The 27,891-nt window shown below is 48.6% G+C and overlaps 2 protein-coding genes and 2 long non-coding RNA genes across 12 annotated transcripts; 2 read left to right on the top strand and 2 right to left on the bottom strand.

Moving 5' to 3' along the window:
• Nucleotides 1-28: 28 nt before the first annotated feature.
• Nucleotides 29-17,967, bottom strand: Camta2 (calmodulin binding transcription activator 2). Of its 8 annotated transcripts, none has more exons than XM_085695210.2 (23): nucleotides 17,870-17,967; nucleotides 16,271-16,365; nucleotides 15,999-16,102; nucleotides 13,361-13,428; nucleotides 13,143-13,278; nucleotides 12,516-12,602; nucleotides 12,139-12,292; nucleotides 11,806-11,940; nucleotides 10,308-11,257; nucleotides 9,222-9,348; nucleotides 8,058-8,192; nucleotides 5,091-5,206; nucleotides 4,399-4,583; nucleotides 4,042-4,120; nucleotides 3,551-3,773; nucleotides 2,973-3,274; nucleotides 1,754-1,950; nucleotides 1,321-1,504; nucleotides 913-984; nucleotides 808-828; nucleotides 484-671; nucleotides 251-325; nucleotides 29-167 (listed from the first exon to the last, which is right to left on the bottom strand). In XM_085695210.2, the coding sequence occupies exons 2-23, from the start codon at nucleotides 16,299-16,301 to the stop codon at nucleotides 104-106; spliced, it is 3,633 nt and encodes a 1,210-aa protein (XP_085551336.2). In that variant the 5' UTR covers nucleotides 16,302-16,365; nucleotides 17,870-17,967; the 3' UTR covers nucleotides 29-103. The 8 variants fall into 8 exon arrangements, with proteins under 8 accessions (XP_085551336.2, XP_085551338.2, XP_085551337.2 ...); XM_085695212.2 differs by having other exon boundaries at nucleotides 12,516-12,587; XM_085695211.2 differs by lacking the exon at nucleotides 17,870-17,967 and adding an exon at nucleotides 16,699-16,869.
• Nucleotides 94-1,218, top strand: LOC125409492 (uncharacterized). Its single transcript, XR_007234803.3, has 2 exons — nucleotides 94-235; nucleotides 948-1,218. It is a non-coding gene; the product is annotated as an uncharacterized LOC125409492 (long non-coding RNA).
• Nucleotides 16,599-25,157, top strand: LOC125409493 (uncharacterized). The gene is made up of 3 exons (XR_007234804.3): nucleotides 16,599-16,714; nucleotides 17,078-17,130; nucleotides 25,034-25,157. It is a non-coding gene; the product is annotated as an uncharacterized LOC125409493 (long non-coding RNA).
• Inca1 (inhibitor of CDK, cyclin A1 interacting protein 1) lies at nucleotides 18,295-27,725 on the bottom strand. 2 transcript variants are annotated; one of them, XM_048448560.3, is made up of 7 exons: nucleotides 27,586-27,725; nucleotides 24,090-24,177; nucleotides 20,315-20,428; nucleotides 20,061-20,100; nucleotides 19,621-19,814; nucleotides 18,889-19,051; nucleotides 18,295-18,655 (listed from the first exon to the last, which is right to left on the bottom strand). In XM_048448560.3, the coding sequence occupies exons 2-7, from the start codon at nucleotides 24,131-24,133 to the stop codon at nucleotides 18,512-18,514; spliced, it is 699 nt and encodes a 232-aa protein (XP_048304517.3). In that variant the 5' UTR covers nucleotides 24,134-24,177; nucleotides 27,586-27,725; the 3' UTR covers nucleotides 18,295-18,511. The 2 variants fall into 2 exon arrangements, with proteins under 2 accessions (XP_048304517.3, XP_085551346.2); XM_085695220.2 differs by lacking the exon at nucleotides 27,586-27,725 and adding an exon at nucleotides 26,618-27,496.
• Between the last annotated feature and the right edge of the window lie 166 nt (nucleotides 27,726-27,891).

Below are 27,891 nucleotides of genomic sequence, written 5' to 3'. Positions count from 1 at the left end.
AAGGAGAAAAAGCTGCCGACAGGGGGCTCCCCTAATCCCGAAAGCCTTCTCCTAGTTAAGACTGCCAGGGGCCCCCAGGGTGTGGAGAAAGGCGGTGGAGAGGTCAGGTGGCCAGTCCTGGCTGGGGCAGCCCTTCCAGCTCCTGGTTCTGCTTCAATTCCCTCATCCTGCGGAGAGACAAAGAGGAGTCAGAGGAGAGTGCGGAGGAAAGGTGGCAGGGCAGAGATCCCGTGAGGTAAGGGATTAGAACCTGTGTCGGCAGCGCCGCAGGAACCTCATTATCTTCCGAGCTGCCTGGTCCTGCTTCTTGGTTAGAAAGGAGCCCCTGGTGGAAGAGAGGGAGAGACATAGAATTCAGGCCTCCCAGTCCCCCATCTTAAGACCATAGTAGGAAAAGCAGGCAGGCAGGAAGAGAAGAGGGAGAGGGTATTATCAAAGAGGTAGCAGGGGTCTGTGGAGGGCGGGAGCGGGGGCGGTCCCTACTTGTTTCGGGCCGGCAGGGGGCCTGAGGGCCGGTGAGCAGGCCCTGGCCTGCGGCGGTAGGAGCGGTAGTGCTGCTGGATAAGTACGGCCGCTCTGCGGCTCTGCTGAAACCGCTTCTGTTCATAGTAGCTTCGGAACTTGCTCTGAATCAGGATGGCCGCCTGAGTCATCTTCTTATAGAGTGCAAACTGCAGGGAAGGAGAGAGGGGACAGGAGCTGAAATGGAGGGGCAGAAATCTAAAGCCCTGAAGGTCACCCTTAAGTCAGGTTGATGCAGATCCCTTTCTCTAACCCACACTCACGCCCAGAGCTCATGCCTAATACCTTAAGTGCAATCCAGGTCAGCTTGTGGAGAGAGAGGGGAAGTTAGGGCTCTCAGCACAGGGACTTGTTAGATGGGGTGGTATACCTTTGAGAAAAGGCTCTAACCTGCTTGTACTTCCGATAACAACGTTGGATCACAGCTGCGGCCACCTCCTGCTGCTCCTTCAACCTCCGGCCCTAAGGAAAGAAAATGAGGCCAAATCTCAACATCTCACTGCCCACCTCGTAGACTCTGGACCTACTCCTTCCTCCCGAAGTCCCCTCCTTACAAAATGTTTATTTCACATTTATTTATTTGTGTGTGTATATGGGCATGCCTGTGTGTGGACATCAGAGGACAGCTTGAGGGAGTCAGCTCTCTTCCACTATGAATTCCAGGGACAAAATTAAAGTTGTCAGACTTGGTGGCAAGTACTGGCTCCCCTGGCTCTTTCTTAGTCCCATTTAAGGCCTCTGAAAGAGTGCTCTTTCTGCAAAAGCCCTGGGAGACCCTAAGACCCTGGGCTCTCTGACCTTGTACTTTCTGAAGGCTGTCTGGATGACGCGCGCCGCCTCATACAGTTCCCGCTGCTCATGATCTGAGAGTGTCAGCAGGGCAAAGTCACTTTCCATCTTGCCACTGGTGGATGCAGAGAGGAACTCTGCCCAGGAAGGGGCTGGAGGGATAGCTAGGCGACCTCGCTCCAAGGGCAGTTCACTGTGGGGAGAGAAAGACTATCATGGAGCATCTTAAATCCCTTTATCCCGGCTACAGGTGGCTACTGAGGACAATCTTCAGCAACAGAGTCTGAAAAAGAGTTGCTCCTGAGTTCATCAACGAGCTCTGGTCTCTTCTTGAACACCCAGGGCCTCAGCCAGAATAGTGCTTTGGCTGTAATCAAGCTTGTTTCCTCCCACCCATCTTTCTCTGAAAAAGAATCTGAAGGCTTTGTTCTGAGCTGGTCACCTAGTAGGGGCTGAGCTGGGGAAATGGTCCACATTCTCCAGGTAACTGGCTAGCCAGGACATGGTCTCACTGAGCCCCACAGTGCCTGTCTGCTCCCGTGATGAGGCTCCAGCTTCAGGGAATCCTGAGAAGTCCTCCCGTTTAATCCGCTCTGGTGTGGCTTCGATGATCTGCTTGGCTAGTGAGATCATGTCCACCTGGATGAAGGGAGATGCGTGAACTTAACTATTGATGGTCCAGCAGCACAGCCTAAGCTGTAGCCTTCAACCCCATGCCCTCATCTTTCGAGATGCCACTGGCACAGGCCCCAGGAACTGCTTTTCTGCTAGCTAATTCTGAACTAATACTGCTCATTCATTCATTCTGATTGATTCCCTCTGAGGGACACAGCCCTTCCTGCTGTTAAGTTGTGGAGAACACAAAAAGGGAAGGATCTGCTTCATGCCACCCAAGCACCACGTGTCTCCACAGGTGTGGCCCAAGCTTATCACTCCACTTGCTTCAGGTCGCCAAGAACCAGCCTAGGGCTTAACATAACACATAACACTCCGGTGAATAGCTAGCTGGGAGGCAAATAACACTTCCTACTGGCCACACTCCATTATGCCGGCTTTGTGGAGGTTTGGGTTTGTTGTTATTTTGAGACATTGTCTCACTATGTAACTCTGGCTATACTGGAACTAACAGAGATCCTCCTGTCCCTGCCTCCTGAGATGGAGTTCTTGTTTCCTAATTATACTCAGCCTTTCTAAAGTGAGTATGTGCACAGGTCCTAGCACTTATCTTGAAGATGCTCTTCCCAGCAAGTGGCCCACACCTTTATTCCCAACACTAGAGAAGCAGAGACAGGCAGATCTCTGAGTTTGAGGCCAGCTTGGTCTACAGAACGAGTTCCAGGACTCCAGAGTGACATAGTGAGACCTTGTCTTGAAAAAAAAAATACAAAAAAACCAAAAAGAACCTTTCCCTTCATGGGTTGACAGATGATTGCAACGGTACAGTTCTAAGTGAAATACTCCCCAGGATTCTTAACCTCTCCCACCCCGTGACTGCTGAATCATAAAGTCTGGAAGGAACTAAGCAAAGGGGTCCTGTGTCTACACCCAAACAGTAAATGGTTTTTCTTCTAAAACTGAAGCAGGCTGATCTGTCACCCCACCTCTGCACCTCACTCCGTTCCTAGCCTTTATGAATCTAATCCCGCCAACATAAATAGTACCGGGATCACATCCACAGCTGGTGGGCTGTCAGCATCCTCTGGAGGAGCCCCATCCTTCTGGGCTAGTGCGAGCCCAGAAAGGGAGGGAACAGACTCTTTGGAGTTAGTGGCTTCGTAGTCCATAAAGAGTAAGGGTGTCTCAGGGGCGCCGGAAGAAAGCTGGCCTGGAATCGTCTCCATAGTGATTTCAGAAGCGAGCAGAGGAGCAGGGGGAGGACTGCCATCTGGGGCACTTGAATAGGCTGATGTGACAGAGAAGGTGCCGTCTGACAGCTCCGAGGGTGAAGAGACACTGCTCAGACCTGAGTGGAGGGCAGAATGGGTAAGGACAGTGGGAACTGCAGGCTACCCTGAGTCTCTTACCTCACCTCATTTCAGTTTCTCTGTCTTCCCCCCCCCCAAATATATGTCCATTGTGAGCTACTATGTGGGTGCTGGGAACAGAACCCAAGTCCTCTGGAAAAGTAGCTCTCCAGCCCTTCCCCTGCCTCTTCTTGGTCCCATTATCTCCCATTCCTGTCTCTCTCACTGTATCCCACCCTTTGTTTTGCTCTGGACATTTTTTGGCCAGCTCTCACCAGTGTCTGGGCTGGAGGAAGGTGGAGATAGAGCAAGTGGGTGTTCAACTGAAGGCTCCTGTCTCTGCAGTTCCTCAAGGCAGCGGGCAAGGCGCACATGACCCCGAGAATGAGCCACAGATAAGGGCAGACGGCCCAGGGAGTCAGGAATGCTCAGTGCTTGTCGATTCCAACAGAAAAGGAGCACAGCAGCTTCTAAGTGTCCCAGTGCACAGGCCCACATCTAGGGAGAGAAGGTGGAGTGAGGCCTGCCCTTCTCCAGCCAGTTCTCAGGCCCTGGCCCACTGGGGAATTCTCTGCACTCCTCAAAGGATGACTCCTGGAACTCGCTCTGTAGACCAGGCTGGCCTTGAACTCAAAGACCCACCTGTCTCTGCCTCCTGAGTGCCAGATTAAAGACCTGAACCACCCCCATCCAGTCAAATCATTCTTTTGAAGCATCCATTCCCTCTACTTATTGCCCTGAGGGAACTTGGAAGCAACATCCTCACCAGAGGGGTGCAAGAGAAATGGTCCACGTTGAGCGGGTCAACCTCTTGCTCTAAGTCCAAGCTTCCAGTCTCCACACTCCTAGAGATTAGGAGTCAACAACAAAGCCCAGTCAGCGGGGGGAAATGGGACAAAGTAGGAACATCAGAAGCAGAAGGACTGGAAGTGACTTTAAGTTGGTCAAGAAGTCAATGTCTTAGGTCAGGATATTAGGAATCCTCCAAAAACCAATCTTCGGAGAGCACACCTTCCCATAGTGACCCTGATCCTTCCAGGCAGGGATCCAAGTTCTTACTCCCCTGGGGCTTTAGTCTCAATAGTTGCCCAGTGTCCCCACTTCCCTGGCTGCCCCTGCTCACCGCCATTGGCTCAGAGTCTCAATGAGTCGAGCATAGCCCTGGGCAGCAGCCAGATGCAGAAGGCTCATACCCCGGAAGGGGCTTCCATGGATCAGACGTTCAGGACCTCTCCAAGTGGAACGTGGGATCATGCTCTCTACCAAGACTACCACACGTGCCTCGAAACCAGGACCCTGGCCTTCATCCTGCAGTACACACATCCGTATGCAGAGATTTGGGCTTTTGGTCCTGTAGGTTATCTTACCAGCTTCAGCTTTCTCTCTCACATACACACACCTTTCCCACTTTGGGTTCCCACCACCACTGAGAGCTCACTGGTTCTCCTAATTTGAGTCCCTTGTACACCGTTGCCCACACTGGGCTTCCATACTAGTACTGACTGGTGCCACCATGTTCATGTATGCTTTTCTCCTGCATGAGCCAGCATCTTCTCGAAGCCCACAACCCTATTTCCTCAGAGAGTCAGAACCCACAGAGCTCTTGGGCCCAACACTCCTGATTCCTCCCCCACCCTCACCTTCACCTCCACCCTTCAGATCAGAAATAGTCCAAAGCCTGTCATGCTGAGAGGGAAGAGTACTGGCTGATGAGGCTGGGGACAGGTGAGTGAGGAATGTTACATGCTAGAACCACTCTCTTTATGGAGATCCTATGCCCCCCACTGTAGACTGTGGTCTTTGTTCTAGAAGTACCTGAATTGGAGGAGCCTCTGGACCCTGGCCAGGTGCCTGCCCAGCTGCTGCAATTTCTGCCATCCGCTTCTCCATTTGCTCCAGCCTCTCCAGGATGGACATCCGGAACTGGCTGTCTGTGGGGTGGGCATGGGAGGCTGAGTAGACAGGATCTAGGTGGTGCTAGCAACATTACTTGGTTGTACCCAAGGTCTGGGGGATGAAGAATGGGATGATCGAGTTTTCTCTTCCCCTATACAACATCCTCCTTACCCACTCATCTACACAGAATTAACCAGGAAGGCTCCACTCTTGAACTAGGGCTGTTAATCTCATGCATAGACTAGAACCAGGATTAAGAACCAAGGCTGGCCGGGCTATGGTGGTGCATTCCTTTAATCCCAGCACTTGGGAGGCAGAGGCAGGCAGATCTCTGTGAGTTTGAGGCCAGCCTGGTCTACAAGAGCTAGTTCCAGGACAGGCTTCAAAGCTACAGAGAGACCCTGTCTCGAAAAAATAACAAAAAAAAAAGAACCAGGCTGTTTCCTCCAAGACAGAGCATCAGGAATTCTCCAGTGCCCATCTGGTCCTCAACTAACTAAGCCACATATTGGCATGTCCTCCTCCAGCCTTTTCCTAAACAGAATGTACCCTAAGTTCTTGTTCCTGATACTACCTTTGTCCCCCATGATGGGCTGATGTACTCCAAGGTCCCCCTTCTAGGCTAACCCCCAAAGAACTTGAAGACTAGAACTTCAAAAGCACCACCTCCTCCAGCAGATCCTCTGCAGCTTTGCACCAAGGATTGTTGGGAAGAGAAGGTGACAGAGATGGGTAGCCATGTTCATTCTTCCTCCTCCCAACTCCATGCACAAATTCACACACACACACACACACAGAGTTTATGCACATGCAAACACAAGCTGTATCTGTTCCCTTTTGAGATCAAATAAGGACAAGGAAAGGAAGTGAGAGGGGACTAGAGCCTAGAGAAAACAAGCACAGAAAAATAATGAAGACGGGGGATGTTCTACAGTGCCATGATAGAAGGGAATGATGAGCAGAAACTCAGACAGGACAGAGGGGAACAGATCCAGAAAGTCCCAACCAAGTAATTAGGAAAGAAAATAGGCAAGACCAGATATAGTTCAAGGAAAAGTGGGAAAAAAGGAGACCTGGCAGAGAGATGACACACAGATTAGAAAGGGGTAAAAGTAAAGTGATGACCAGCCAGAGCAGCACAGATCAAAGCTGAGGATGCTACCGAGGCCCAAAACTAGGAAACTAAAACCACAGACATCCACTCACATCTGACACATCTACTCAGGCTGTACGACAAGTGTGACCCACCCCCAAGAGTGAGGCAAGAGTAGGAATGAAAGCCTCCTAGTAGAGAAGGAGGGATGGCAGGAGAACTGAGAAGAACCAAGAAGCAACAGAAAAAGAGTAAACCTTGAGAAAATAGAGGGTCAAATAGAGTTCTCAAGCCCCCAGAAAGGAAAACAAGTAAAGGATCAGAAATGGGACCAACTAAAACACATACAAGCATATGTGTGCGCACACCTGTATGGGCTAGAGAGAAGACTTTAGTAATAGCTCTGCTGACAGTATCACAATTTTCTGTATGGATTTTCTGTAATTTCCAATAGTCCTATAATGAATACAACTTTACCATCCAAAAGAAAAACATAAAAATAAATGACCTATACCTTTTCCTATTATTTTTTTTTATTTTATGTGTATGAGTGTTTTGTTTGCATGTGTATCTGTGCACCACTTGTGTGCCTGATGCCCAGAGAGGCCAGAAGAGGGCATCTGATGCCCTGGAATTGGAGTTACAGGTGATTGTGAACCACTGTGTGGGTGCTGGTAATCAAACTTGGGTCCTCTGGAAGAGTACTTAGTGCTCTTAAATACTGAACCATCTCTTCAGCCTGGGAGGCCTCAAACTTGAGATTCTCCTACTGCAACCTCTAGAGTAGCTAGAATTACAAGTATACACAACTTCTCCTCACTCAAATTTATTTTTATTTAACAATAACAATTTTAAACTGAGAGTGGTATCACGTGACTATAATCCCGGTACTTGGGAGATAAATGAAGAAAGATCCAGGAATTCAAGGTTATAAAATGAGTTTGAGGTTGACCTAGACTACATATGACCCTGCCAAAAAACAAAACAAGGGGGCTGGAGAGATGACTCAAGGCCATCTTAAGTACCATGGCTACTCTTCCAGAGGACCCTGTTTGATTCCCAGCACCCACAAGGCAGTTTACAAAGGGTGTAACTCTAGTCCCAGATGATTTGATACCCTCTTCTGGCTTCTATGAGTACACAAACACAAAAACACCCGTACAAATAAATAAAAAAAAATAAAGTTAGCTCCAAAATTCACAGAAATAAGGACAGTTCGCTACCACATTTAAAAAATGACAAATGTCCCCTCCAAACATAGATTTAAAAAAAAAAAGCCAGTGATGGCACACACCTTTAATCTTAGTACTTGGGAGGCAGATTCAGGCGATCTCTGAGATACCTGAATTAGAGGCCAGCCTGGTCTACAGAGTGAGTTCCAGAGCTACACAGAGAAACCCTGTCTCAAAAAACAAACAAACAAAAAACAACCCCCCCAGAAAAACAAAAATAAACAAATGAAATGAAACAAACAAACAAACAAATACCAACGAAACTGAGCATGGTAGCACATGCCTGTAAATCCCAGCACTCTAGGAGGCAGGGGCAAGAAAATGGCAGCAAATTTTAGGTCAACTTGATCTACAAAGAAGTTCTAAGATAACCAAGGCTACATAGCAAGACTCTTTCTAAAAAACATTAATACACACACACACACACACGCACACGCACACGCACACACACGTCCATGGAAATGGCAGCAATAGTGGGCTTTTCTGGTGCCCTGAAAGGTAGAGCATCATGTTTTTCTCATGTCATGCCTAAAACCTTGAGTCACAGGGCTCAGTACTCACCATCCAGTGACAACCAGTCAAGCTGCGTGGAAGGCAGAGACAGGAATCGGCGGGCTCGATACTCAAAGAGCACAGAAGCAGAGAGGGGCCCCTCCCGCCCTGCCACCTGCAAAGACACCAGCCCTACCTCGTGGGCTGGGGAGAGTAGGTCAGGGAGAAGGGCTCTTTGGCTCCTTTTCTGGCTGATTGGCTGTATTGGAGCCAGTGATAATTAGTGCATATTTCTCCCATTTCCTTGCTGTGGGTCAAGAGACTCCTAGCTTCAGTGTGGAGCCTTTGCACTAATAGGGAGAATGATGGGGACTTAATACATCTATGGACCAGAGAATTATTGGCTGTAGACACTGAGTTAAGGGTATTGCTCAGCAAACATGATGGTGGCTAACTCCTTCAATCCTTTAGACCAGAGTTCAGAGGTCATGACCCTTGCTGAAATGCAGGAAAGGGAAGTTGTCTGCTCATCATCAGTGTCCAGTACGAGCTGTATCCAGAGTCTCAATGTCTATCACCCCGAGGAAAAAATCACCAGGCCTCAACCTCAAGACCAGGGCCTGAGACTTTTCTCCCAATTGCTGGCTTCTCTGGTCTTACTTCCCCTTTCCCTTCATATGTGGTTGACTGGGGCTGTGAAGACCAGGAGAGAATATACTCCTAAACAACATTGCCAACCTGGAGTACCCTGAGGAAGACAACTGTTGAGTCCTAGGCTGCAGGGAAGGGTGGTGGCAAAAGATAGGGAAGTCAGTCTAGACCAGGGCTGTCCACAAGAACTTTCTACAGTGTTGGGTATGTTCTAGATCTACTCAGCATGGGAGCCCTAAAATGTGTGGTGGTTAAGCACTTGAAATATGGTCAGTGTGCCCGAGGAAATGAATTTTAAGTTCTATTTAATTTTAATTAAATAGGTCCAGGTGGCTGATGAGCTTTCTCCCTAGATTAGTGTAGAAGATCCTGGTTCCAACTAAGCTACAGAGACAGCATGGACATTAGAGATCCCTTTGGCCACACGCTTAACCTTAGAGGAGGGAGACCAAGATCACAAGGAAGATATGGAATTAGCTAAGGCCACTGGTTAGGTAATCATATCCTAGATTTGCTGACACTAAGACCATGCTCTTAACTGTCCATAATGGCAGTCCCCCCCATTATTCCCCATCTCCATACCAGGACAGTAGCAGCGTAAGACACCAGGCTGGACAAGTGAGGCTGGCACTGCGATGTGGTCAAAGACACAGGAGTAATGCTCCGCGGCCTCCGTCCAAGGGCCTGTGATGAGCACCTTGACCCCACCCTGCAGACAGAAGTCAGACAGCCACATGACTGGAGTTGGGCTCTCAGTTACTCGTTTATTTAGATCCTTAGAAATGACCACTGTACGGCAGGATCTGTGCTAGAGTTTAGAGGTTCATTGATGAACAGGAACCACCTTCCTGCCAAGTGGTTATTTATCTCATCAGAACTAATTTTTTTTTAAAGGATCTCAGGTAGCTTAGGTTGGTCTCAAATGTCCTATATAGCCAAAGATGGCCTTGAATTCCTGATCATCTAGCTTCTGTCTCCTGTTAATGTGCACCACCCAGTAAAACATCTTTCCCCAGTGCCGATGATCCAACCCAAGGTCTTGTATATGCTAGGCAAGTAGTCTACCACTGAGCTACACCCTGAGCCCTTTACTGGACTGTTCTGAATCTACTAAGAAACACAAGTCAGGACTTCTGCAGGAATATCAGACGACTTTCATCAGAAAGCTGTGTGCTGGGCTGCTTCACTCCACTGCAGCCCCTTCCCTCCTGAAGTCAAGTGGAACTTCTCTGTGCTGACCACAGACTTTCGGCTGCCCAGAATTTGAAGTCATATCTCAGTGTACATTTTTTTTCTCTAGCATTAGTCATTAGTGGCCCCATGGCCCTCCACCTTAAAACAGTCACCAAGAGAATGAGGTCCCTAAAGGGCTCTGAAAACCACGATAACACATTGAAGGGGAGCATGGATAAGGACCATCAAAATAGAGGAGAAGATACAGTTTACGTAAAAGCAAAGGTTAGGAGAACCAGGGGGATAAAGGACTTGGGAGATCACCTAAAGGCAGAGCATATGCCTAACACGCTAGATTTGATTCCTAACATTAAAAATAAACACACAAAAGCCATGAAAACTGAGAAAGTAGGTCACAGACCATGGGGTAAGAGTAAATAAAATTCATTTTGAAAAATCATAAAACAAGTGGGAGAAGAAAAACCTGAGACTCACCTCTGGGTAGGACCACTCTGGGGAAAAGTCTGTGATGGTGTGAAGAGCAGGAGAGAGCTGGGGGGTTGGGGCTGGGACGCTTGGAGCTTCATCACTGATGAGTTCGCCCATAAGGTCTGGGAATGACGAAAGACTGAAGGGCTCTAGCTCACTGGCGCCACCAGAGCCCCCAAACAAGGCTTCTCCTCTTGTTACCCTGCCTGATGGCTGCAAGGTGGCAGGTGAAGATGGGGATGAAGGAGGGGGTGAAGGTACATGTGGCACAGTTCCCTGGCCCTTGAGTTCCTCCCCACTATCATCATCTTGGATAAAGAATTGGTTTCCTCTTCTCCCACTTGCTCCCAACTGTGAAGGGAGACCTCGAGCAGCTGCCTGGGGCTCCAGGGCAGCAGCAGGTTCCAGGGCAGGACAGGGAATATGAGTGCCCTCTGCCTCAGGGAAGTCTGGGTTTACTCCTTGGCCCCCTCCATATGTCTGGCCCCTCTGGGGGCTGTTGAGAAAACGATCAGGGTCAAAGGCAGGGCTGGGAGGAGCTGGTGGGGCAGAAGGTTCAGAACCTACAACCATAGCCACGCTCACAGAAGGTCTAGGTTCAGCCTGGGGAGCCAAGTGCCTGGTGGGAGTCAGGCCCCCAGCACGCTGCTCTAGTCCTGTTAAGAGGAGGATAGCAGTGCCTCCTCTTGACGAACTCCCTCGAGAGGTGGGAGGGCTAGGCCTGATTTCTAGGGGTTCTGCAAATCCTGAGGAGGAGGAGGAGGAGGAGGAGGAAGAAGAGGAAGATGGGGAGGTATGCGCCTTGGGAAGCTCTGGAGGAAGTGGCGCTATCAGTGGCGGAGGTTCAGGGGGCTGGGAGTGGGATATAGAAGCCAGGGTCAAAGCTCGGGGCTCCACTTTGGGAGAGATGATGCGGTGTTTGGTGCTGCTGCATTTGTGGGTGAGGCTCCCAGAACCTGGAATGGACAAGAGTAGGAAGAAGAGAAGGGATGATACATCCTTTTCCAGCAGACGGTTCCTGGAAGCTCCACCCCCAACCAGTAAACCCACAGCGTAATACTGATTATGACCACTGGGAGGCATCAGAAGTGAGTCTCCCCCTCCCTTCAGTTTCTCCTCAAAACAAACAGGACTAGAGGAACAGAGTAGGGGAGGAGTCCTGGATGGAGGCAGTAACTAAGAGCAGAGGGTAAGGGCAGAGCAAAAGGACAAAAGAAGAACCAAGGGGTACTAAGGAGGATCAAAGCTATGGTTGAGTGTGATTGGCGGTGTGGGATAGTAGGGGCAGGAATTACTAAAAGCAGTAAGCAGGAGAGCCATGGACTGCCAGGACTGAAGAGAATACATTCTGGGGCCAGTGCTGCCAGACAGGAAGTTCTTTGCTCATCTGGCCCATCTTCCTGAACATGCAAAGACTTGCAAATTAGTATGCAAATTCCATCAAGTCAGTTATTAAGCAATGTGGCTAAATGGGAAAATAGTTCCAGAGTCAGGCTTCACTTACCAAGGCCCCCACTACAGAGACAGGCATGGGTTCGGGGTGCTGGCTTGGTTGGGTGGGTGTCCAAGATCTGTTGCACCAGCTGTTCCACAGAGAATTCCTCTGACCCATTCCCACAGCTCCACTTGATGCCATGAACTACAGGAGATTTGGGGGGACACTGTGAGACTTCCAAAGGACCTTGATGGCTCCCCAAAGCCCTGGCATGCTAAACTTAAAGCTGCTTAGACATACAGCTCACAGCTGTCTTTCGCCCCCCTCCATATTCCACATCTAGTGGTTTTGGGAAGCTCCACTCTCCCCTCCCTTAGAGCTCGATCCATGCTTGTTCCTTACACATGGGCTTTAGCTGTCCCAATAGCTCCTCGCGTGACCACTTCAGCCACTCCCGCCGGTCGCTACTGATGGAACAAAAGATGGGGCTACAGCCCTTTCCACAGTCCTCTAGGGCCGGGACGTTCAGGTAGTGCACGAGGACGATGTCAGGGTTCTGAGAGCACAAAGGCACATGCCATGGGCCTAGGATTCAGGGCCTTGGCTTCCTAGCCCTCACTTTCTTCTAAGCATTATCCCCAATTCTAGTCACCCCCAATTTCCATCATGTTCTAGCTTCTTCTTTTCCCACTCAGAACTTATTCCATTTCGTCTTTTCAGACCCCATGTTCCTCAAAGAGCCAGAAATCTGGCTCCCTGAGTTCTGGGTTGTTTCTTACCTGGAGCAGCCAGTAGCAGCGCCGATGGAATGTGGGGACGATGGAAGAGTGAACGTAGCAGCCATAGAGACACTGCCAGGAGACAGGCTGGGGTGGGGGGAGGGCTAGTCTGCTCCCCAACTCTTCCTCTGTTCAGTCCCTTTGCAGGAATCCCAATCTTTCCACCAGCTCCTCTTCAGCCCTCTCCCTACCCTCACCTTCTTCCTACCCCTTCCAAATTCTGGCAGGCCTTAAGTCATGATTAAGGGACAGAGAGAAGAGAATAGAGGAGCTGGGGATCTTACAAAAAAAAAAAAAAGGCCCAATTTGAGATATGGTAAAGAAATCTAAGGGCAGAGAGAAAGTGTAGAAGAACAATGATTTGGGAAGAGAAACCGTGTTTAGAGCATAATTACTGAGATCCCCGAGGGAAATGCAAGCAAGGGATGTGAGGGGTATGTACACTGGTGCCATAGGCTGGCCTGTGGCGGGCAAATGGGAAGCCGAGAGAGAGCTCAGCCTTCAGTCCGCTGATCCAGAGTGACTGAGAAGACTGACTGAGCAGGAGAGGCTGACAATGTCCCCAAACCCTGCCTGCCAGGCTGGAGTGTGGGCAAGGGCAGATGTGTGGATGTCTGATGCTCTTACCTCCATGCCCTGGACCTTGAGTTTCATGTGGTCCTCTCGGGTGGTCTTCCCGTCCTTCCGCTTCTTCCAAAGGTAACCATCCTTCCGGTATTTCACCTTCTTACGATTGTAGAGGATAATGGAGCCATTCTGAGGCCTGGAAGGAAGGCGGGGAGGCTTAAGTTTTGTGAATACAGCCCAGGATTCCTGTTATTTTTCAAACTGGAAAATCTTCTCACCTTGTCTTTGGGGCACAGGACAGCCACTCATCATGTTTCTCAAAGGTGATCAGGTAGGATGCGATCTCCTGTAGGAGAGGAAACACTTGAGTCACCCCCTTGGCCAATGGCTCAGGGCTCTGCAGAGGTATGGCAGGTATTTGGACCCAGCAAGGTCTCACAGTTCTCTTAAGAACAGCAGGTTCTACCCTAACTTCAGGTTGGGGATATAGTTCCGTAACAGAAAAAGACAGTGATTGCTTAGCATGTGCAAGGCTCTGGGTTCAAGTACCAGGAGGAAAAAAAACAAAAAAACAACCTAACCTCTTATCTCTCTCTCCATTCTGGAGCCTACACTGTGGAGCCAGCTTCAAGATTACCCTTTATTTATGTTAGGCACTTTCTCTGTGACCCTTTCTGCGAAATGTCAACGGCTTGACACTGACAAGGACCCCAGGTTCTCTGTCTGACTCCAAGGCTTTCAGAAAAAGTATCAAACTATTATTCCTACTATTTACTCAAATTCAACCCACTAGTCCTGCCAGATGGGCTCATTGGTTCCTTCTTGAACACACCTCCAACAATCACATTCTTCACGCTACTGCCCTATAAGCCTAAAGTATCATATGATGCCTGTGTCTGCAAATCACAAGTATCATACGTGCTTCCCGGGTGTTCTGTGAAGACCTGCTGCTTCTCTGAACTTCCTGAAGGCTCTGTAGCACCTACAATAACCATATGCAAACACACCCATTTTTATTGACAGTACACAGTCTCACTACATAACCTTGGCCTGCCTTGTACTTGATATATAGACCAGGCTGGTCCCAAGTGTGTTGTAATCCTTCTGCCTGCCTCCTGAGTGCTAGGACTGTGGGTGTGAGCTCCGGCTCTGGCTTTACAGACAATTTTTTTTTTTTTTGGTTTTTTTGAGACAGGGTTTCTCTGTAGCTTTGGAACCTGTCCTGAAACTAGCTCTGTAGACCAGACTGGCCTCATACTCACAGAGATTCACCTGCCTCTGCCTCCCGAGTGCTGGGATTAAAGGTGTGCGCCACCATCGCCAGACTACAATTCTAATACTGAATCAGTAATCGTCAACCACTAACTATGTACGAGGAAATAAATACGTATATAGAACACAGAAAGCGACACCCCAGGAACTGTGCCCTCCAGAAGGTAGTAAAAAGCAGGGGCTCTGAGACAGGTATGTGGGTATTCACCTGTAATCCCAGTATCCAGCACTCAGAAGGCTGAGGCAGGAAGATCAGGAGCTTAGGCCACTGAGTCCCTGTCTCTCCAACTTTAGGCTGGAGAAATGATTCAGTCAGTAAGGTGCTTGCTGTTCAAGTATGGACATAAATTCAGATCCCCAGCACCCACCTAAGAAGCTGGGCACAGCTGTGCATGCCTGATGCCTGTAGTCCTAATGCCAGGGAAAGAGAGATAAGATGGTTCTGGGGCTGGCTGGCCAGCTAGTCCAGCCAATCAGTGAGCTTCAGTCTCACTGAAAGGCCAGTGGTGGTACACACCTTTAATCCCAGCACTTGGAAGGCAGAGGCAGGGGGATCTCTGTGAGTTCGAGGCCAGTCTGGTCTACAGAGTGAGTTCCAGGACAGACAGTGCTACACACAGTACACAGAGAGACCCTGTCTCAAAAACAAAAACAAAAAGAAAAAGAAAGACTCTGTGTCAAAAAATTAGGTAGAGCATGGAGAGTGACTAAGGAAGACGTTTACACAGACCTCTAGCCTCCACAAATACATGTCACCACATACGCCTGCACATATGTACATATACACATCCATACCCCACCACTACCACACAGGCCAACAAGTGGAGAAGGTTAGCCTGGGCTAAATGGTGAGACCCTGTTTAAGGAAGAAAAAAATAAGGCTAGGCAGAGTAGCACATACCTGAAATCCTAGTACTAAGGACATGGAAGCAGGAGAATCAAGAGTTCAAAGCCAGGGCTGGGACTCAGTTGGTAGAGGGCTTATCTAGTATGCACAAGGTCTTGGGTTAATTCCCCCAGAACCACATTAACTGGGTTTGGTGGCACACCTTTAGAATCCTAGCACTTGGGAGGTAGAGGCAGGAGCATTGGATATTTAAGATCATCCTTAGCTACACAGTGTGAAGTCAATCTGGGCTACATGGGATGCTATTGAGGGGGGAGAGGAGACTGAGAGAGACAGAGAGAGAGAGAGAGAGAGACAGACAGACAGACAGACACACACAGACAGACAGACAGACAGACAGAGAGAGACAGAGACAGAGAGAGAATAGGAAAAAGAATGAGTTCAAACCAGTCTTGCCTACATAGCAAGTTTGAAGCTAGCCTGGACTACATGATACCCTGTCTAAAACCCAACGTTTAACACACAGAAACAAAACAAATCTCTTTCCTCTTCATTACCATCTACAATATATGAGATAGTACAGGTCAGAATCACAGCCTGGTGCTCAATATGGAGAACTACTAAGTTTTGTTTTTATATGGATGAACTATACCAAAGAGAAATGGACTCCTATAAGGTCCAAGACTTTGTAATTCTGTGATCCCAAAATCTAGACTAGTGTTTGGTAGTGAGTGTCCACAGACAGAGGCAGGTCCCCCTTGCCCCTCCAGCCCTAACCCCATGTTCCCTAGGAAAACCTCATTTGTATTCCATCGGAGCCGCTCTGGAGGCAGCAGTGGGCATCTAGGAAGACACTCCAGCAGTTTCTTGGGAAGGAAGATCTTCAGGTGGTGGCTGTTCTCTAGAGGGAACCAGAAGGGAGGGCTTTGTTAGAGGCAATCTGGAGCAGAGAGGTGCAGTGTAACCAAGAGCACCGGGAGACGAGGACCAGGACTAGAGAGGTGGGGAGCAAAGAACAGCAGAACATAGACGATTGTGCCCAAACTGGGAACCTGTTTTGTGAACTCACCAGCAACCTCAGTGGTGTCCTTGGTATTCATGGTGAGGGTTCCAGGGGGCAAGGTCACCCCCGGCCTGAGGGGCCGGGGGGAGGGGGAGTCTGTGCTGGGAAAGGAGAGAACAAGGTCATGGAAGAGACCCCCACATTAATTCAAGATGAGGAGCCTGAGGTAGGGTAAGGGGCTATAGAACTCACTGCCGATATCTGGGAAGGATAAAGGAAAGGTTGGATTAGAATGTGACAGCAGAACCAGAGAACAGGGATAAAAGAGAACCCAGACATAAGTGCCAGGAACCAACATGAGTGGGGAGACAAGACAGAACAGAGCGATCAGGAAGAAAAGGATAAGTGGGGGAGGCTGACAGTGTTGAACATTCCCCAGGGCAGCAGGCTGGGTTCTGCTTGTCTAACCCAGATTCTCCCATGCCCTGACCAACCTGAAGGAGAGAGTAGGTGAGTTCAGTTATTAGATCTTTCCCCATGGAAAAGCCAAACAGAAGAACTCAGGGTGCATCTGGGAAGGGAGAGTAAGGCTGGGGCTAAGGGTGGGCCAGCTGTAGGAGCTGGGGCTCTAATCCTTGGAGGGCGGCATGGCAAGCCAACCTGGATGGACGCTGGAGGAAAGCAGATGTAAGCCTGGTGACAAGCTGGGCCTTAGAAGACACACCCTGAGTTGCTTCTCTATTTGATTTTTTTCTAAGGGGAAGGGCAGATCTGATAACTGACCTCTCTCTCTCTCTCTCTCTCTCTCTCTCTCTCTCTGCTCTCTCTCTCTCTCTCTCTCGCTCTCGCTCTCGCTCTCACTCTCTCTCTCAGGTTGATCATGAGCTAAGAGAATTTGGAGTAGACATGTTGGACCAAGCTTCCGGGTAGGACATTCCGGCTTCCCCTTTGCAGCTAGCATTTCACTTCACCTCAGCACTCCTACCTCCCCAACCTCCAGCCTACCATATCCCATCTACTACTGCTCTGGCTCCAGTCTGAGCCTCCGCCCTCTTGGGGAACAGATGGGAGCTGGAGGAGGCTCTCTGCGCGGGTTCTGCCAGGTGTCCAGGGATGGAGAGGGGGTGGAAACCCATTCAGGATTGGTGGTGTGCAGTGAGGCTAGGGTTGGGATAAGGAGTCCACCATAGGGTGCAGGTGCGCAGCCCTGGCTAGGCAGCTTGCCAGGGTGCAGAGCAAGGGAGGGATGAGATTGCGGGCCTGAGGGTGGTTCAGGTCTATGACACGCCTGGCGCTGGGGGTGGGGTGCTCCCCCCAAAGGGGGCGGGGGTCCTGGGAGAATCTTCGAGGTGGGAGGGTCCCTCCCGGAAACCCGGATGTTCTGGAGAAGCAGCTGAACAGAGTTCACGAACACCTGGCGGGCAAGGGGCAGTGCGGTAGCCGGGTGCGAGGGTCGGGGGGCAGTCCCCGCACTCTCTGGTCTGTGATGGGGCCCTGCGCCTAGCGGCGCCCCCTGGCGCAGGGAAGGAGGACGGAAGCAGCAAGGTGGAGGCGAACGGGGAGGAGGGACGGTGGTCCCCGGCGCCGTGCTCCACACCCGGACCGCGTGGAGCTGCGCCCCCTGGCGCGGGGGTGGAGAGGCGGGCGAGAGGCCCTGGCTCTTACCTCCCGGGGTCCCGCGGGTGACGGCGGCAGCGGCCATTCTACCCCAAACCGACCCCCCCTAGCGCCGGCTGACAGCGGCGTTCGACGTCAGTGCGCACGGGGCGGGGCCTCCCAATTAAGGGAACGGGGTCGAGAAGGGAACCTGGGGTCAGCACACTGGGCCAGTCTACGCGACAGGCTGCAGGCTCGTCTCTAAAGGGGCAATAGCGCTGAGAGACCGGGATCCGGAGGCGGAAGCTCAGCTAACTGATGTAACTGTGGGCGCAAGAGGATGGGGCTTGGGCAGAGGTACAGGGCCAGAGCCCTGAAGGCTGGACCTGGGCAGAACTCTTCTTGTCTCGGGCGAGACTCGTCTAATTTGGGGACCTTGCTTGACTTCATTGTAACTGGGTCCTCAAGAAAATCAAAGAAGTCCTCCTTTCCAATTTCCCTCTCACTGCCTCTAGGCTCTTTAATAACAGAACAGAAAGAACACAAGACCAGGGTCCGGCTGTGAGGACCGTTGGATAGGAACTCAAGTAGGCTGTGAACAACAGCTAAGGTTAGGAGAGGGAACAACCATCTTGCCGCCAGCAGTGAGGAGGAAAGTCTGGTGCTTGGATTGGTCCTGGGTCTGGAAGCTTGAGCATGGATGATTTTCCACTACTCCTCAGGCTCCAATTCCATCCTCTGAGGATTGTAAGTGGAGTTCCTCCTGGCTGTAACAGTGCTGTGGGCCAGAGAGCTTAGCCGCCCAGAGGCATGAGTGCCCCCCTGGCCTAAGGGGGTCCAGGGAGACCAAAGCAGCTGTAGATGAGAAAAATTGAAGGGGTAGGGGAGCAAGAATGGAAAAACAGGTCTCCAGATTTCTTAATGGCCAAATTCAGGCACGCCCTGCTCCCCAAGCTCGGGTTCATGACTACTTTTCGTTTTTAAATTCAGTTATCCAACAGCGCTTGACTTCTGCCGCCTCCCCATTCGAGATTATGAATTGATATTACCCTCCACCCTACCCCTACCAAATTCATCTCCAATCGTACCTGATCCCTGGGAGTGACAAAATAATTCTCTTCCTGTGGATCGGTTCTCCTCTCTTCTTCCATGTCAAGGTATTCAGTAGTGCTGAGGAATCCACAGCCATCTTCAAGTACTGGGGGCAGCTCGGATGGAGTCTCAGAGCTTCCCCACTGGGCCTTCTTCAGTCTGTGGAGACATTAGGTTTAGGAGAGAGGGACCTGGAGTCAGGCTTCCAGCTTCTACATTCTTCCCCCTTCTGGTCTGAAGTACTTCCTGCTGAGACTCATAGGTGGTACCATTTGACTTTTTGCTCTCCACAGACAAGAATTTTCAGTTCAGGGGCCTGTCAGCGAGCCCTGATTTCCCTCATTCAGTGATGTGCTCTCTAGTCATCATGGCCCATTTCACTTATCTTCTATCCCTCAATTGCTTCTTTCACATTATAGAAATTATGTTTAAGGACCAGCAAGGTGACTTAGTAGGTAAAGGTATTTGCCACCACCTGATGAGCTAAATCAGGCCCAGATGATGGAGGATGAGGACCAGTTTCCTGATCTCCACACACATGCTGTGACATGCAGTACATATGTACATACATACTTAAATGCAAAAAATAAGGAAATTATGTTTGAATCACACCAGGGGCATGGTTCCTTCCCAAGTACCAATGAATTCTCTCAAAGCTCTCAACTTTCTTTAGTTCAAATTACCAATCCCTGCCTGGCTCCCAGAGGCCAGACATCATGCCTCCTTACTCATTGATGATTCTCTGTCGCCTCCTCAGGTCCTCCAGATGATAGGTAACAGCTCTAACACGGGCCGGAATGTTTCCAGGGCCTGTCTGCATTCTTCCCGAATGCAGCTTCTTTTGTTTTCTTCTCCAGAGCTTTGCAGGAGGAGGAAGCCCCTCAAGAGGGTGCAGGCCAGGCTGTGAGCACCCAGTGACCCTCTGTGCCAAGGAGGAAGAACAATTTCTAAATGGGCGGACAGATGTGGGTTTCCGGGAAATTTGGGCTGGACTAGAAAATCTGGGGTCTTTGGAAATTGGGTCTGATCTGGAAAACAGGATGCTTGATTTACAGTAAACAGGGCCTGCTTAGATACTGGTTGGGAAATGCCAGAGAGAAAGGGTAATAAGGACAGGAAGGCAGCAAGCACACTCTAACAGAAGGTTGAGGAGCAGGGCTTGTTATACCAGCACTGGTGGAATGTACTGTTCTTCCATCCAGTTGGAGCTGAGAAGAACAAAAATAGGAGCTGGAGTCAGAAAGGACACCCCAATAAATACCATTTCTCTCACAAACTCTCCAACCTCCTGTTGGAGCTACAGTTTCATCAAAGTAGGAAATGCCCTCCAAACATGGGCTTATTGCTGTAAGGATGCATGATCCTTAAAAATAGTATAGCCTCACCTTCCCACCTCCAGCTTCCGGTTTCTGCTCTACTCACCTAGACCTTCGGCTAAGATTCTCCCAGAAGGTATCTCCGTAAGGCTGAGGCATTGGTCTGCTATTCTGGGAGGGCAGGCTGCAGGGTGAAGATCGGCTGACCACCCTGGAACTCCTGAGACAAGAACAAGGTAGACTCATGTCTCAGAGCAGTGTTCTCAACCTGTGGGTCGCAGCCCCTTTGGAGTTTCAAATTGCCCTTTCACAGGGGCAAACACAGAAATAAGTAAATAAAATTATTTTAAAAAGGAAGGCTTTGGTTACTCAGGTGATTTTGATAGACAAGGTTCTTTTAAGTTAATGAAGATCCAAGAGAGAGAAACTCCGTTTACCCTACTGTGTCTTATGTATCGAAGAACGATCAATAGCCGTGTATGTAGGGTGTAGGAGCTATGTGTGAACAGTGCGTATTACTTCCTTGTCCCCAGATTGAATGATGCTTAATTTTCTGATTTTTTTGTTTGTTTGTTTTTGAGAGACAGGGTCTCACTATGTAGTTCTGGCTGTTCTGGAACTTGCTATATAGACCAGTCTGGCTCTGAACTCATAGAAATCTGTCTACTTCTGCCTCCTGAGTGCTGGGATTAAAGGTGTGCACCATCATGCCTGGCCCAACCTCCTAGTCTTTTTTTTTTTTTTTTTTTACAGCCCTCCTCCCCCACAACCTCCTAGTCTTTAACAGAAATATCAGGGAGTCTTTTATATTCTTCACTTCTGTCTTTAGGTGGTTTCATTCAGTTTCATAACTTTAAATATCTCCAGCATGCTAATACTCCAAAATCTGTTCAAGCCCGGTTCCTCCTTAGGCTCCACCCAACATCTTCTCAGCCTTCAACCTGATAAAAGATATACCCCATATGCCTACCTGCTATGACCAAAAACTTGCTATGCTATATTTCCCCTCATTTCCTGTATCTAATCCATTGGCCAATCCAGTGAGCTGTATATCTGAACAATACACAGATTTGACCACTGTTTCCATTTTCATTCTCATATTGCAATCACCTGTCATCTTTCTCTCCTTGGACTATGGCAATGGTCTCTGTATTTTGCTCTCCCTATTATTATTATTATTATTATAATAATTTTAAAAATTTAGCCAGGAAGTGGTGGTGAATGCCTTTGATCCCAGAACTCAGGAGGCAGAGGCAGGTGGATCTTTGAGTTTGAAGTCAGCCTGGAGTACAGAGTGAGTTCCAGGACAGCAAGGGCTACACAGAGAGACCCTGTCTCAAAAAAAAATAAATAAATAAATGAATTTTTATTTTTATTTCATATTGTATGTGTGTTTTGCCTGTATGTGTGTCTGTGTATCATGTGCATGCAGTGCCCACAGAGCCTGAAAGAGTGTATCAGATGCCATGTGGGTGTTGGGAACTGAATCTGGGTCTTTGGAAGAGCAGTCAGCACTCTTAATCACTGAGACATCCCACAAGCCCCAGTTCTTTTTATTTTTAAGGATATATTTTTTTATTTTTATGTGTATGGATGTTTGCATGCAGTGCCCACAGAGACAGGAAGAGGGCATTGGATCCTCTAGACCTGGAGTTATACACAGTTTTTAGCTGCCATGTGCATGTTGGGAATTGAATCCAGATCCAACAAATGTTGGATCTTAACTGCTTGAGCCATCTCTCCAGTCCCTGCTTCACTTCTTATTCCCCTCTCCCCAATGCTACTACACAGAATAGGAGAAAATAATCTTTTTTCTCTATCTCTGCCTCCTGAGTCCAGCAAAAATAATCTTTTAAGTATCATATTGGCTTAGTGGTTAAGAGCATTTACTGCTCTTTCAGAGAACTGAGGTTGAGTTCCTGGCACTAATATCAGACAGCTCACAACTGCCCGTAAGCTCCACCTCTAGGAGATCCAACACTCTCTGGTGCATGTGTATAATCTCAGCACTTGGGAGACGATGACAGGAGGGTCAGGAGTTCAAAGTCATCCTTTTCTACATATGAGGCTTAAACTGTGTAATACCCCACTTCTAAGACAAACAAAGGGGCTGGAGATGTGGATTGGAGTTAATGCTTCCTGTTCAATCGTGAGCACCCGTGTAACAAGCTAGTGTCCCTCTCACCTGTAACCCTACCTCTGAAGGGTCAGAGACAGGACTGCCACTCTGAGAAAATGTGAACTCCAGGTTTAGAGGGAGACACTGCCTCAATGGAAGATATGGTTTGGCTGGAGAGATAGTTCAGTGGTTAAAAGTACTTGTTGCTCTTGCAGAGGACCCAGGTTAGGTTCCCAGAACCCACATGGTACACTTACATACATACTGTCAAAACACTCATACACATAAAATAAGATTAATTAAATCTTTAAAAAATTTAGAGAAGAGTAAGTAACAAATGATAGAGGATACTCCACACCTTCTGGCACCCATGTGTGCAACATGGTGCACACACTTGCTCATATATGTGTGCATAAACTCACACATACACACACACAAATAAATTATTTTTAAAAACTGAGGGGGAGCTGGGCAGTGGTGGCACAGTTCTCAGGAGGCAGAGGCAGGCGGATCTCTGTGAGTTCAAGGCCAGCCTGGTCTACAGAGCTAGTTCTGGATAGCCAAGGCTACACAGTGAAACCCTGTCTCACCCCCCACACCCCAAATTGAGGTGGATAGATAGGTAAAAAGAATATCAATATAATGAAAATTATTGACTCTCCCTGAAATGAGAACATCAGTTCAAAATACTCTTTCTCTACTATATTTATTTGAAATTTTCCATAATAAAAAAGGTCAAAGGAGGGCTGGGCGGTGGTGGCACCTTTAATCCCAGCATTTAGGAGGCAGAGATAGGCAGATCTCTGTGAGTTCAAGGCTGGCCTGGTTTACAGAGCTACTGCTAGGACAGCCAAGAAGCCCAGTCTCAAAAGCCAAAAAAAAAAAAAAAAGAAAAGAAAAGGGAAAAAAGAAAAGAAAAAAAAAGAAAAAGGCTGAAGGAAAAAGTGTGCTTATTTCATTTCCTTGATGAAAACTTTCTACTCCCACCATCTTCAGGATAAAAACGCAGAGTTTTGTCTATGGACTGCAAGGTTTTCTACAATCTGGCTTTTCCTAACTCTCTTAACTTTATTCTTCATGTTTTCTTCAGTCAACAAGTTTCAATTACATTGGTCTCATCTGTTACTGGAACATTCCAAGTTTATTTCCTTCTTGCCTCCACCATCCCCTTTCTGTAGACAAGCCCAATCTCATTTCAAATTACCTTCTACACAATAGTTTTCTACAGTGACGCTAGCCTTCCATCTCCTCTAACGATCTGCCATCACTTTATACTTTTGCATCTTTTTGTGTAGTTCTCATAACTAGGTGTAACGATGCTTGTTTATACATTCTGCTCTACCACGAGCTCTCTGAGAGGAGGACCCTTCCTTTCTAATTGTTGAATCCCCAATGCCTACTATAGTGCCTAGAACATTACAGTGTTCAAAACTGTTGGGGCTAGAGAGTTGGCACAGTAGTTAAAAGCACACAGACTGGTCTGGCAGAAGACCTGAGTCCGTTCTCCATCATCCATGTCAGCAGGTTCAAAACTCCCTGTAACTCTGTTTCTAGGGCATCCCAAGCCTTCTTCTGGCCTCCATGGACAATTTAAAATAAAGTAATAATAGTAAACCATTTATTGAATAAATTAACGAACCATCCATCTCCTAAACATGGACACTGAGGTTCCTGTTATCTCTTACTCCACTCCTTTCTAAGAAGAATCCAAGTCTTCCCTCCATCCCGTCCTTATCCTTCCCACCCAACATGGAGGACTCACTTGGCAAAAGGGAGGATGCTGTTGCCATCTTCCTGTCCCTGCATGACTGGACTTAGCTGGGTAGCAGGACTGGATCTCCTCCTTGGTGCTGGGAGAATAATAGGTAATGAATCATTCATTCATGTAATGGCTGTAGATCAGACCATGAACAAGTGCAGAGATTGGAAAGGGACTGAACATCCTGAAAAAAGAGAGCTTTATAACCCTAAGAGAGACGATAGAGCTGTACTATTAACTGAATATGTGAAGTCGGAGACAAAAACAGCAGGAAAGGTGGGTGATATGAAGGAGAATATTTTCTGGAGCTAAATGGATAGCGTAAGTGAAAATGCAAGTTAAGTTACTTGTAATACAAGACGATGGAACTAAAAGCACGACAGGTGGAAGCCGGATGGGGCGGAGCCCTTTGGCAACAATTGGACTAGAACTGGCGACTGGAGACAGAGAAGTGGAGGAATTGGGGGTTGGTAATAAATTGGATATGAAAGGTTAGTGAAACCATGGGAGAAATGACAACAAAGGAGGGAGCAACTGAGAGGGTCTACACCAGTGGTTCTCAGCCTGTGGGTCGTGACCCTGTGGGGGGTCCAATGATCTTTTCACAGCTGTAGTCAAGACCACCAAAAAACATATATACATTATGATTAATCATAGTGCCAAAATTACACTTATGAAGTAGCAACAACATTTTATGGTTGGGGGAACGCCATAGCCTGAGGGTCTGTATTCAAGGGTCACGTAAGGAAGGTTGAGGGCCGTTGGTCTATAGTAAAGTGAATAGTGAAGTCAGTTGCACAGAAACTTTCTTGAGAAATCTGTACCCATACTTGGGTGTATATGGACCTTTTCCTGAGCTCTTCTTTCTTCCAAGACTTACTCACTAATTTTTGATTTCTGTGTATATATGTGAGCCTTATGAATTTATGTTTACTTTGTGTATGCAGGAGCTGGAGAAGGGCAGAAGACGACCTTTGCAAAAGCAGTAATGGCTCTTAGTCACGGAGTCAACTCTTCAGTACCTGCCCCCTTTTTTTTAATGCCTATGGTTAAATCTATTTTAGAACCTTCTCTGTTTGTTTGTTTGTTTTTGTTTTCGAGCTAGAGTTTCTCTGCGTAGTCCTGGTTGTCCTGAAACTCACTTTATAGACCAGGCTGGCCTCATCCCCACAGAGATCCACCTGCCTCTGTCTCCTGAGTGCTGGGATTAAAGACGTGCGTCACCACCACCCGGCACAGAACCTTTTCTTAATAAACTCCACTTGTGGGACTGGAGAGATGGCTCAGTTCCTAAGAAAACTTGTTGCTCCTGCAGAGGACCTGGGTTCAGTTCCCAGAACACACATGGTGGTTCATAACAGTCTGTGATGTCATCTAACACCCTCTTCTGACCTCTGTGGGCATCAGGAATACACATGGTGCACATATGTACATGCAAACAAAACACACATAAAAATGAAATAAATAAAACCTCAGTTGCACTTAGCTAGCATTTGGGACAGATGACTTAGATATGGTGAAAGGTGTGTATGTGGGGTGTGATTATATAGAAAAAAATTAAAATACTCTCTATGAAGGCTGGAGAGATGGCTCAGTCTTTAAGAGAGCTTGCTGCTCTTGCAGAGGACCTGAGTTTGGTTCCCAGCAGCCATGTCATACAGTTCACAACCACCTCTATCTCTGGCTCTAGAGGATCTGATTTCCTCTTCTGACCTCCACAAGCACCCACACCCTCAATGGATCCTCATGCACAAACATGAGCACACACATAATTAATTTAAACTAATTTTCTTTCTCTTTTTCAAGACAGGGTTTTTCCATGTAGCCCTGGCTGTTCTGGAACTCACTATGTATACCAGGTTGGCCTCAAACTCAGAGATCTACCTGCCTCTGTCTCCCGAATGCTGGGATTAAAAGTGTGTGCCACCACTCCACAGCTTAAAAATAAAACCATATATATATATATATATATATATTAGATACGGACCAAGGAGCTGGTTCAATAAGTATGCTTGCTACCCCAGCCTGATGACCTGAGTTTGGTCCCTGATATGACCTCTACACATACACACACACACACACACACACACACACACACACACACACTACAACAATAAATACTTATTTTTTAAAAGAATACTACAAAAAAGTCAGAAAAATAAAATAAATGAAGAAATATTAGATAAAAGCCATCCAGATTGTAATCCTAAACACTCAGGAGGCTCATGAAGGAGCAACATGAGTTTTGAGTCCAACCTGGTTTATAACAGCAAGACTTTGTACAAAACAAAACAAATAAGAAAGCTAGGGAGGCTAGGCGGTGGTGGCGCATGCCTTTAATCCCAGCACTCAGGAGACAGAGGCAGGTGGATCTCTGTGAGTTCGAGACCGACCTGGTCTACAAGAGCTAGTTCCAGGACAGGCTCCAAAGCCACAGAGAAACCCTGTCTTGAAACAAACAAACAAACAAACAAACAAACAAACAAAGCTAGGGAGGCAATAGAGATGTGGTTCAGCGGCAGAGAGCTTACCTGCATGCCCAAAGCTCTGGGAACCAGAACCAATAAACTACTAGGTAAGTTAGTAAGCCTGCAGACCCGCACAAAGGACAGAGAGAACCCATCTGAATGTGTCAGAAGCAAAGGGTAGCCAAAGGTAAGCTAGGCATAGTTTTGCAATTCTGGGATTCCAGTATTCAGGAAGTTAACTCAGGATTGAGAGTTTAAATCCAGACTGGGGTATGGGTTACAAAGAGAGACCCTGCTGGTCACAAAACAAAACCCAAAATAAAAGCCACAAAACCAGTAAGGGTAGCTAGAAAATGGTTGCAGAAGATAAAAGACAAAAGGAGTGTTCTTGAAGTGGCAGATGGGATAGAGTTGGGCTGAGAGGGCATGTGAGGTCTAAACTGGATGTCCTGAGTTGGAAGGGGGTCTAGAACTAGGGGTGCAATTGGGAACTGAGGGGCATGAGGCCTTCCAATAGTTAGGCCTGAGTGGGTGACCTGGATCTAAGGGGCCGGGCAGATTGAGGCAGTCACACAGAACCAACAGTTGACCAAGGGATCATCAAGAGCTTGGCAGCAAGACACAGCTAAGAGGGTAGATGGGCATCTGAAGGATGATGCCCTGGCTGAGGAGCCTGGTGGTGGGAAATGCCAGGAGGGAAGGACCAAGGCACGAGGGTGTGGCTTGGGCCTGAATGGGTTGAGGCGACCTTTGGCAGGTAGATTGGGGCCCACAGCCAAACCTTTGGCAATAAGCAGGAGGGCATAGGAGGGGCCGTGGGGTAGTGAGCCTGTGATGCGGAGGGACATGCCCAGACCAGGCTGGATGGGCAGGGGTCTACTGCCCTCAGAAGGCAGCTGCGGCCTAAGAAGACACCTGAGCCTGAGAGGGCTGACTGGGGCTGAGGCGGCAGTCGGGGACTCAAACTTGAAGGCTATCTGGGAAGAGAGCACCCGAGCTACGCCGGCGACGCCTGCATTTGGCCCTATCACCTGAGGCAACTGCGAAGCGAATTCTGGAACCTCAGGTGGGGCTGGAAGGAGCAGCTCAGCTCCGTAGAGACCGTGGTCGCTCCGCTCGCCCCGCTCGCCTGAAGGCCGGGCTGACCGGACCGCCTCCTGGGCGTGGTCTGCCGACAAGCCCCGCCTTCTAGGAGCGCCTCTGACGGCGGCGACGTGCGCGGCTCCGGCCTCAGTCCCCTCCGGGGTCCGCCCCCACCTTTCCCGGCTCTTCTGGAGCGCTAGCTTTCCCACGTTTCGGCGTTCTGTTTTCCCTGTGTGTCCGCAGCGCGGTTTCCC

The sequence above is a fragment of the Myodes glareolus genome, chromosome 9 (genome assembly GCF_982192425.1).
Source record: "Myodes glareolus chromosome 9, mMyoGla1.1, whole genome shotgun sequence".
Taxonomy (NCBI): domain Eukaryota; kingdom Metazoa; phylum Chordata; class Mammalia; order Rodentia; family Cricetidae; genus Myodes; species Myodes glareolus.
The sequence above is the reverse complement of the archived record's forward strand: the minus strand, read 5'-3'. Positions and strand labels throughout refer to the sequence as shown.